Source organism: Trichechus manatus, unplaced genomic scaffold (genome assembly GCF_000243295.1).
Source record: "Trichechus manatus latirostris isolate Lorelei unplaced genomic scaffold, TriManLat1.0 scaffold00027, whole genome shotgun sequence".
In the NCBI taxonomy this organism is placed as follows: domain Eukaryota; kingdom Metazoa; phylum Chordata; class Mammalia; order Sirenia; family Trichechidae; genus Trichechus; species Trichechus manatus.
In genome coordinates, this window is record NW_004443963.1 from 17,334,818 (window position 1) to 17,346,002 (window position 11,185).

The 11,185-nt window shown below is 45.6% G+C and overlaps 1 protein-coding gene across 1 annotated transcript in view; it reads left to right on the forward strand.

The window, feature by feature from the left end:
• The window catches only part of LOC105756166 (DNA dC->dU-editing enzyme APOBEC-3B-like), an 11,306-nt gene extending 9,198 nt beyond the window's left edge, over positions 1-2,108 (forward strand). The window contains exons 4-6 of the mRNA XM_023728915.1: positions 1,060-1,207; positions 1,685-1,806; positions 2,094-2,108. Coding sequence (XP_023584683.1) covers positions 1,060-1,207; positions 1,685-1,806; positions 2,094-2,108 — 285 coding nt within the window. The remainder of the gene's footprint in view (positions 1-1,059; positions 1,208-1,684; positions 1,807-2,093) is intronic.
• Positions 2,109-11,185: the final 9,077 nt, after the last annotated feature.

Consider the following 11,185-nt stretch of genomic DNA (forward strand, 5'->3'; position numbering starts at 1 on the left):
TAAAGAAAACACAAACCCTCCCAACTGGACCAATAAGCAACATCATGATAAACGGAGAAAAGATTGAAGTTGTCAAGGATTTCATTTTACTTGGATTCACAATCAACACCCATGGAAGCAGCAGTCAAGAAATCAAGACACATTGCATTAGGCAAATATGCTGCAAAAGACCTCCTGAAAGTGTTAAAAAGCAAAGATGTCACTTTAAGGACTAAGTTGCACCTGACCCAAGCCATGGTGTTTTCAATCACTTCATATGTATGCGAAAGCTGGACAGTGAATAAGGAAGACTGAAGAAGAATTGATGCTTTTGAATTATAGTGTTGGCAAAGAATATTGAATATACCATGAACTGCCAAAAGAACGAACAAATCTGCCTTGGAAGAAGTATAGCCAGCATGCTCCTTAGAAGCAAGGACGGTGAGACTTCTCTCAACACACTTTGGACACGTTATCAGGAGCGACCAGTCCCTGGAGAAGAACATCATAGTTGGTAAAGCAGAGGGTCAGTGAAAGAGAGGAAGACCCTCAACGAGATGGATTAACACAGTGGCTGCAACAATGGACTCAAGCATAACGATGATTATGAGGATGGTGTAGGACCGGGCAATGTTTCGTTCTGTTGTACATAGGGTCGCTATGAGCTGGAACTGACTCAAGGGTACCTAACAACAACAACAACAACAAGAATATTTAAATAATCATAATGAATGCAACAATCCCATGATGAACAAATATCCACATTTTGAATATAGACAGCTCAGGAACGGTGCTGTGCTGAGCCTTATTGGAGCTGAGACAATTAACACTGATCTGTTCTCTCGATACTGCATTATAATATAATCCGCCAGAATCACTGAGGTTTTGGCCCCTCCCCTACCCCTCTAATTTTGTGCTGGGGTCAGTGCCTCACTTGCCTCACCCTATTCCCAGCCCTCCTTCCTGTTCACAGTGAGGCACTTAACTCCTTTCTTTCTTTTCTCTGCTCAGTATCACTCTGAGTCCCAGCTACGCCGCCATGCAGAATTGTGCTTCCTGGACTAGATTCCTTCTGGGAAGCTGGACCCTGCACAGTGCTACAGGGTCAACTGTTTCATGTCCAGGAGGCCCTGCTTTCTGTGTGCATGGGAAGTGGCTACCTTCCTGGGGAGGAACAGCCACGTGAGCCTGCACATCTTCACTTCCTGCACCTATGAATACTTTCCATGTAAGGAGGGGCTGTGCTTACTGTGGGACGCTGGGGGCCCATCACCGTCATGGTCTACAAGGGTCAGAGTGGAACACATGGGGGGTAGAGGGTGGGGAAAGAGCTGTGGGAAGTTGCTAGAAGGACTGGGAAGGATTTAGAATCTCTGGTGGAGAAGCCTTTGTTGCTGCCAGCAGAGGTGATAGGAGACTCCTGGATAAGACTTGAGAGTGTAGTGGAAGAGAGAACTCAGGTGAGGAGATGAGGTCCCGGGAAGGGAGGCAGGGTGGCTGGAAGTGGAAGAATGACTTGGGGGTTCCAGAAAGAAGGAGATTCTTGCTGGGTTATATCCCAATTGGAAGAAAGAATTTGAGGGGGAAGCTCAGTTCCTGGAGGAGGGAAAGAGGAAGATGGAAATTATGATGCAGAAAGTGTATCCTTAGGAGTCATGCACCTTTGTTGCCCCTGGAGCTGGGGGTGACTTCATCTCCCTCTCAGCCTCAGAGTGTAAGCACTACTGGAGAACCTTTGTGGACAACCAGGGATGTCCTTTTGAGCCCTGGAATAGGCTGGATAAAAACAGTCAAACGATATGGAAGAGGCTGCAGAGGATTCTCCAAGTGAGAGCCCCTCAGTCCCCTTGTCCTCTCTGCCCCTCTCTCTCCCCTCCTGTTCTCCCTGGGCCCCTCCTTCCCCTCTGCTCAGAGTCTCCTCTGTACCCTTCTTTCTCCAGGGATGTCCAGCACCTTCCCCTCCAGCCCTTCTCTCCAAGTCTCCCCTGTTTCTCTCCCTCCTCAAGTCCCTCCCTCCTCTTCTCTCTCCTTCCATTGTCCCCTAGCCCCTTTTCTATTCCTTCTCTCTAACAGCCCCATTCCAATGCTCCCCTCAATTTCCTATCTCTTTCTAGAATGAGTACTATTGAGAAAACACCTTCAGTGTCTCCAAGGAGCTGTTGAACAAGAAAAATGTAGTCAATTACCTTTAAGAAATGTAATCACATAGTTCACCAAACCTCCAGATTGCTGGAAACAGAGCAGCAAAAGGCAACAAGCAATGAGCCCATAATATTAGAATTCTTTAAAATCAGAGCACAATTCCTTTTACTTTTTAAAATTGCTTTTATGTTTCAATTATACAGCAGTAATAGTATACACGTAGCTCTGGTGGCGCAGTGGTTAAAGCGCTCTCCAGCGAACGGAAAGGTTGGTGGTTGGAACCAACAGCTCTGTGGGAGAAAGACGTGGCAGGCTTCCATAAAAACTACATCCTTGGAAACTCTATGAGGCGGTTCCACACTGTCCTCTAAGGTCACTATGAGTGGGAATCGACTGGATGGCAGTGGATTTGGTTTTGGTTTGAACAGCATACTCAATACTATCACGATAATATTCAATTTTTAGTGTGATAGTTATATGATTGGTTTTAAACACAGCAACAAAACAAACTACAAAGAACCTTCCTGAGGTTTTTTCTTTTTTTCGGCTCTGTAAATACATCCTGGATTACAAATAGTAAAGCGAACACTTGCAAACATGTAAATGACTTTCTGGCAAGTCCTCACGTGGGGGCAATTATTGTGCTAACTCCCTGTGGAGAACCAATCATCAGCTACCTTTTCAGGAGGGGGACCTGGAATTCACAAACCCTCGTTCCGGGGAGGAGGGGAGGGGGCGCGGATTAAAGGTTTCCAGTCAGTTTGTGGGGAATGATGCTTCTCCATTCCACATCAAAAACATATAAGTGCACAAAATTAAAAACAAAACCAAAAAACCTTCTCTTGTTGATGGTTCCCACCCAGGGGAGCTGTGAGTGACAGGAGTGTGGCATTAGGAGACTCTACCCCCACCCCACCCCCCTACTCCCACCCACCTCAGGTGCCAGGTGGGCAGGGGTTCCCTGGGGAACAGGCCCAGCTTCTACCTAGTATTTGTTCTCTCCCCACTTAAGGGTGAGCAGGAGATGGTGGCTGGGAGGAGTCCAGAGCAGTGGGACAGAGACTGAGGGGTCCAACCCTGTAGGGACCAATACCCTCCTCTCAGGCAGGTCAGCATAGGGCAGAGAAAAGGCCCAGGGAGGGTGTGGACTTGGCCAGCAGGGCTCTGGATCATCCTGGGCTGGGACAAAAGTCCTGCTCCTCTGGGGAGTCCTTATATATAGCACAGGTGTTAGGGCCATGCTGAGCTGGGTTTACAGGCTCCGCCCCCAAAACAAGGACTTTCCCTTTCTTTTCTCATCTGTATAATGGCTGTGAGGACACTTCAGTCCCAAGATTGTATTGGTAATGAAATCAGAAAATTCTGTCAAGGGGCAGACACACTATAGGAGTTTTCCCCACCCTCAAGTCCTCCACTGAACTCCACCTGGCTCCCAGCATCCAGTTTCAGTCACATCACAGCAGGAACTGGAGGTTTTGCCCACGCAGGGAAGGTCCTGCCTGGACGTGCCCTCTGGCAGCTCAGAGTCCTGTCCCGTGGGGTCTCCTCCAGGGGTGGACACTGTCCCCTAATGACCTGTCTGCAGAGCTCAGGTGTCAGGGCTAATCTCAGTACTGGGAGCAGAACCTGGGAGATCATAGCTGAGTTGTGTGGTCATGAGGTCCCTCCATGTAGCAGACGTGAAGCCAGTGGCTGCTGGCAAAGCAAAGGATGCTGCTCGATGTGTCCTGGTGGTTAAGGGTGGCACCTGGTGTCTCTCACTTAGTTGTTCATGGGTCCCTCTGACACTGTACAGGCTCCTGGGTCCTTGGAGTGCCAGACCACATGCCATGGGCGGGAGGAGGAGCAGGAGGAAGCAGGGCCCAGAATTGGAGAAGAAGCTAAAGACATGGAGGGAAGCGCAGCCCCGAGGCTCAGGTACCCACCCTCCTCAGCCCCTCTGCTCCTCAGCCTCCCCCTCTGGGGCTTCCTTAGTGAGAACCTGCCCCCTCCCTCAGGGGCTCCTGGGGGCTCCTTGTCTCCTCAGTGATCTTGATGGCCCTGTCCTGGTCCAGCCAATGCCTCCCTGCTGATGCCACATCCTGGGCTTGACCCTGTGAAGTCTTCCTCAGTGTCCCCCTCCCTCCTCTGCTCTCTGGTCCCCCGGGGAAGCCCTGGACTTTCTGCTTTGGAAAATCCTTGGGGCTGGGGGCTGAGAGAGCATTTTTATTTTTAGCTTTATGATTGTTTTCATAAAGTATTATTTCCATAATTAGAAAAAAAATCCCTTAAGATATTTGAAAAGAAAACTCTCTGGCATTCTTTCCTTTCACTGGCCCCTCTCAGGAGGGTATTTGGCCCCGATGGGCAGTCCAACGAGGATTAACCAGCAGACAAGAGACATGAGCCCCACTGGGTCCACTTCCAGCAGGGGCATGGGTCACCAAAACCGGGACAGGGTGGAATGTGAGCACAGAGAAGAGAAGTCTTTGTTTGCTGTCAGCAGAAGTGATGGGAAACTCCAGGTTAAGACTTGGGAGTCTAGTGAAAGAGAGCTCAGGGGAGGATATGTGGTCCAGGGGAGGCAGGTTGGAAGTGGAAGAGGACCTTGAGTGTTTCCAGAAGGAATGAGGTTCTGATTGGGTCAGATTCCAATTGAAAGGAAGAGTTTGAGGGAGAAGCTAAGTTCCTAGGGGAGGGAAAGAGAGGAGAAGATGGAAAATATGATGCAGAAAATCTGTCTTTAAGATTCACTTATATCCTTGTTGACCTCCTGAGCATGCGGCTTGACTTTATTTTGCCTCCCCCCAACCCACACCCAGAGTCTGAGCACTTCTGGAGAAACTTTGTGGACAGCCAACCACGGATGTCCCTTTGTGCCCTGGAATGGGCTGGATAAAAACAGTCAGAACTTAAAGACGAATCTGCAGAGCATTCTCCAGGTGAAAGCCCCCTCTCTCCCTGGTCCTCTCTGTTTCCCTCTCTCCTGTCCTTCCCCTCTGCTCAGAGCCTCTTCTGTCCCCTGCTCCTTTCAGTGATGTCCAGGACCTTCCCTTCTAGCCCTTCTCTCAAAGTCCCTCTGCTTCTCTCCCTCCCCTCCTGTGGCCCTCCCTCCTCTTCTCTCTCCTTTTACTGTGTCCCAGCCGCTTCTCTATTTCTTCTTTCTAACTGCCCCACTCCCCTGCTCCACTCAATTCCCTTTCTCTTTCTAGAATGGGGACAACTAAAAGAATGGCTTTAGTGCCTCCAAGGAGCTGGGAACCTCTGTTGAACAGCAGAAATGTAATCAATTACCTTTAAGAAACATAATTACACAGTTCTCCACAATCTCTAGATAGCTTACCATAGACCAGCAAAAGACAGTGAGTGCCCAAGTATTAGATTTTCTAAAAATCAGAGCAGAATTACTTACAATTTAAACTTTATTTTATGTTTTAATTATACAGCAGTAATGAGTCCTTGAGTGGCACAAACAATCAAGCGCTCAACTACTAGCTGAAAAGTTGGTGGTTTGAACCCACCCAGAGGTGCCTTGGAAGAAAAGCCTGGCATTTGGCTTCCAAAAGGTCACAGCCTTGAAAACCCTGTGAATTAGTTCTACTATGCACAAAATGAGTCACCATGAGTTGGAATTGACTTAACAGCAACAACAATAGTATGCTCAATAATATCTAAGTAACTTTCAATTTTTAATGCGATTGTTATAAAATTAGTTTTAAATCCTGAGCAATAAAATGAACTACCAAGAACTTTCTCAAAATTTTTTTTTTTTGCTCTGCAACTATGTCACGAATTCTCAGTAGTTAAATAAATCTTGCAAACATGTAAAAGACTTTCTTTTTTGGCGTATGTCCTCATGCTAATTCCCTGTGAAGAAATACAAATTAGCTAATCTTTTAGGAGAGAAACCTAGAATTCACAAAGCTAGACTCATCAACAACCTATCATACTGTTGCCCAGCACTGTTTTTGAAATGACAGGCCATGCAATAAGAAAAGAAAAAGAAGAGAGGCTAAATATTCTGTGAAGGAAAGGGAATCTTTGTTGTCCTGGAAACCCAGGAAGCAGAGACTCTCCCTCAGAGGGAGGCAGGAACTCAGAGGGTTCACCTGCAAGTGCTTTAGGGGAACAAGAAATAAACACCAGTAGGAAATGGGGAAATGGGACCAGGAAGGGAAGGCAGCCAATGCATGCGCGTTATGAGACACTTTTGGTAACTGGAGCTTAGTCCCACTAGGGACACTCAAGGTCCACTATAGAACACGCATGTCGGATAATCCCCACTAAGGGGCAAGGAGGTGGACTATCAATACAGCAACCTGTGTCAGCCATTGGCTGTGGGCTGCTCTGGGGCCCTCCCTGGCTATATAGCAGACCTGGCAGCTGAAGATCCCCTGACGAAGAACTGCAGGGCCCTGCTATTGAGAGTGAGAAAGGAGAAGGCTTCAGTGGGGAGGACGAGGACCGGGATGTGGGTGCTGTGCTTCCAGTGTGTGCCACACTCAAGGGTAAAGGAGGAGACAGCCCCAGTGCTGGGGGCTCCCAGCATCCCCTGGTCTGTCTTGCTTCATTTAGTTCATTTTCCTCTTCTCATACATCATCATACACAGCTAAAAAGAGCCATTTAACACTTTCTACATTCTGCTCAGAAATCTCCTTGCTAGCACCACAAGTTTATTAGGTGCATTTTCTATCTTCCAAGTCACTGCAAGTGACAATTTCCCTCATTTTTTCACTGCTGCAAAAATAAACCAAAAAACCAGACGCATTGCCATCAAGTTGATTCCAAATAGGTCACCATTTTTAGCCTCAAATAACAAATTTCTTCACCTCCTTCCCAGCCTCCACTAAGAGTTCACCATTCCCCTAAGCTTACTGACCTGTAGGCTTACTGACCTCCCCCTGCAACCTGGTCCCAGAGCCAATATTGCATATTTTAAAGTGTTATGGCAAATCTAGGTGCCAATTATTTTGTATTAGTCATTTATTCCTATATAATAAATCACCTGTGTATTCCTTCTGGAGAGGTTCACCTGTTTAGTCGCTCTTTATGTTGGTGAAAAAAGGTGTTTGCAGTGAAGAAGTCGTTGGTCTTGCAAAAGTCTGTCATGCGATCTCCAGCATCATTTCTATCACTAAGGCCATATTTTCCAACTACCCATCTTCGTCTTTGTTTCCAACTTTCACATTCCAATCACCAGTAATTATCAATGCATTCTTATTGCATATTGGATCAATTTCAGACTGTACAAGTTGGTATAAATCTTCAGTTTCTTCATCTTTGGCCCTAGTGGTTGGTGTGTAAATCTGAACAATACTCGTATTAATTGGTCTTCCTTGTAGGTGTACGGATATTATCCTATCACTGACAGTGTTGTACTTCAGGATAGATCTTGAAATGTTCCTTTTGACCATGAATGCAATGCCATTCCTCTTCAAGTTGTCATTTCCGGCATGGTAGACCACATGACTGTCCAATTCAAAGTGGCCAATTCTAGTCCATTTCAGCTCACTAATGCCTAGGATGCCGACTTTATGGGTTCCATTTCGTTTTTGATGGTTTCCAATTTTCCTAGAGTCATACTTCGTACATTTCCACTTTCTGATTATTAATGGATGTTTGCAGCTGTTTCTTCTCATTTCAAGTTGTACCGCATCAGCAAGTGAAGGTCCTGAAAACTTGACTCCATCCACATCATTAAGGTCAACTCTATGTGAAGAAGGCGCTCTTCCCCCGTCGTATTCTGAGTGCCTTCCAGACTGAGGGGGCTCACCTTCCAGCACTATATCAGACATGTTCCGTTGCTATTCATAAGGTTTTCACTGGCTAATTCTTTTCAGAAGTTGACTGCTGGGTCCTTCTTCTTGGTCTGTCTTAGTCTGTAAGCTCAGGTGAAACCTGTCTGCCATGGGTGACCCTGCTGGTATTTGAATACCAGTGGCATAGCATCCAGCATCAAGGCAACATGCAAGCCCCCACAGTACAACAAACTGACAGAGAGAACAACTTCAGGGACCGACTGAGGAACAGACCGTCAATTGCTCATGTGCAAGTTCAAGTTGAAGCTGAAGAAAATTAGAACAAGTACACTAGAGCCAAAGTACGATCTTGAGTATATCCCACCTGAATTTAGAGACCATTTCAAGAATAGTTTTGACACATTGAGCACTAATAACAGAAGACCACATGAGTTGTGGAATGACATCAAGGGCATCATATATGAAGAAAGGAAGAGGTCATTAAAAAGACAGGAAAGAAAGAAAAGATCAAAATGGATGTCAGAAGAGACTCTGAAACTTGCCCTTGAACATCAAGTAGTTAAAGCAAAAGGAAGAAATGATTAAGTAAAAGAGCTGAACAGAAGGTTTCAAAGGGCAGCTCGAGAAGACAAAGTAAAGTATTATAATGCTATGTGCAAAGACCTAGAGGTAGAAAACCAAAAGGGAAAAACATGCTTGGTATTTCTCAAGCTGAAAGAACTGAAGAAAAAATTCAAGCCTCGAGTTGCAATCCTGAAGGATTCAGTGGAGAAAATATTAAAAGACCCAGGAAGCATCAAAAGCAGATGAAAGGAATACACAGAATCACTATACCAAAAAGAACTGGTCGATGTTCAGCCGTTTCAGGAGGTAGCATATGATCAAGAGCCGAAAGTACTGAGGGAAGAAGTCCAAGCTGCACTGAAGGCGTTGGTGAAAAACAAGGCTCCAGGAATTGACGGAATGCCAACTGAGATGTTTCAACAAACAGATGCAGCGCTAGAAGTGTTCACTTGTCTATGTCAAAAAATTTGGAAGACAGCTACCTGGCCAACTAACTGGAAGACATCCGTATTTATGCTTATTCTCAAGAAAGGTGATCCAATCGAATGTGGAAATTATCGAACAATATAATTAGTATCACACACAAGTAAAATTTTGCAGAAGATCATTCAAAAGCAGCTGCAACAGTATATCAACAAGGAACTGCTAGAAATTCAAGCTGGATTCAGAAGAGGACGTGGAACCAGGGATATCATTGCTGATGTCAGATAGATCCAGCTGAAAGCAGAGAATACCAGAAAGATGTTTACCTGTGTTTTATTGACTATGCAAAGGCATTTAACTGTGTGGATAGTGATAAATTATGGATAATCTTAATCCAGAACACTTAATTGTACTCATGAGAAATGTGTACATAGATCAAGAGGCAGTTGTTTGAACAGAACAGGGGGATACTGCATGGCTTAAAGTCAGGAAAAGTGTGCATCAGCATTATATCCCTTCACCATACTTATTCAGTCTGTATGCTGAGCAAATAATCTGAGAAGCTGATCTATATGAAGAAGAACGGGACATCAGAATTGGAGAAAAACTCATTACCAGATGACATATCCTTGCTTGCTGAAAGAGCAGAGGACTTGAAGCACTTACTAATGAAGATCAAAGACTTCAGTATAGATTACACCTCAACATAAAGAAAATAAAAGTCCTCACAACAGGACCAATAAGCAACATCATGATAAACGTAGAAAAGACTGAAGTTAGCAAAGATTTCATTTTACTTGGATCCACAATCGACACCCATGGAAGTAGCAGTCAAGAAATCAAAAGACACATTGCATTGGGCAAGTCTGCTTCAAAAGACCTCTCTACAGTTTCAAAAGCAAAGATGTCACCTTGAGGACTAAGGTGTACCTGGCACAAGCCACGGTGTTTTCAATTGCCTCATATGCATTTGAAAGCTGGACAGTGAATAAGGAAGACCATAGAAGAATTGATGCCTTTGAATTGTGGTGTTGGTGAAGATTATTGAATATACCACACCATGGACTGCCAGAAAAGCAAACAAATCTGTCTTGGAAGAAGTACAGCCAGAATGCTTCTTAGAAGCAAGGACAGTGAGACTTGTATCATATACTTTGGACATGTTATTAGGAGGGATCAGTCCCTGAAGAAGGACATCATGCTTGGTGAAGCAGAGGGTCGGTGAAAGAGAGAAAGACCCTCAATGAGATGGATCAACACAGTGGCTGCAATAACGCACTCAAGCATAACAATGATTATCAGCAGAGCTAAAGAGCTTTGTAACACTTGCCCAAGCAGGGCAGAGGCCAGGCCAAGAGCGAAGGCCAAGAGCCAAGAGCCAAGGGCTGAGAGGCCTTCTTGCAGGCATGGCTGAGAAGAAGCTGTCCTGATCAAAGAACTGTATTCTGAGTCATTCCTGTGACTTCCAAATTGACCCTGATCCTTTATAGTGACCTTTTACTTCCCCAATAAACCTCATAATTGTGAGTAGGATCTGTGAGTTCTGTGTGGCATTGCAATGAATTATCGAACCCAACAGAGAAGTAAAGAGTGCCTTGGGAGGGATGACTGGTGTCAGAATTGGTTAAAAAAAAAAAAAAAAAAAAAAGTTGGAGGGTGGAGGTATGTGTGAGCTCTTCTTCATAGAAGTCTGTGTTGGACTGATGCTGATTCTCTCTCCTCCCTCTGAAGTTAGATGAGGTATTAAGACATGCCATTTTTACAGTGTGTTTTCTCCTTCTCCACATAATTTCTCATCATTTAGGAGAATAGACCTGGTTCCCTTGCATGGCAGTAAGAAAGTTCCAAGAATGTAAAAACAAAACATACCAGGCTACTCCAAGCCCATCCTCAGAAGTCACAGGACATCACTTCTACCACCTTTTATTGGCCAATGCAAGTCACAGGCCAGCCAGGCTTGAAGGGACCCTGGATGGGAAGAGTGTTAAAATCTCATTACACAGGGACAGGAAAATAAGGATGGGGAAACTAGAGGCACAAACTGCACATAAGCTCCCCACCCCCAAACAATGAGAGTGAAATGGAGAAAAGTCCACATTTGTCACAGTCACCTGAGCCCAGGAGTGGCTGACCATCAGGCCCCAGGTGAGTGTTGCCAGGTAAGCACATGCAAACTGGGGCCTCTGCGGGCCTGTTCTCCCTGTGAGGAGGAGCTGTGAGGAGGATGAGGGTGGGCCTGAGGAGCAGAGGACAGGGAGTCAAGAAGGGGTTCACTTAGAGGGTACAATGGGCCTGACCTCAATGTGCCCTCAATATTGAAGTAGGAATTGGTGCAGCC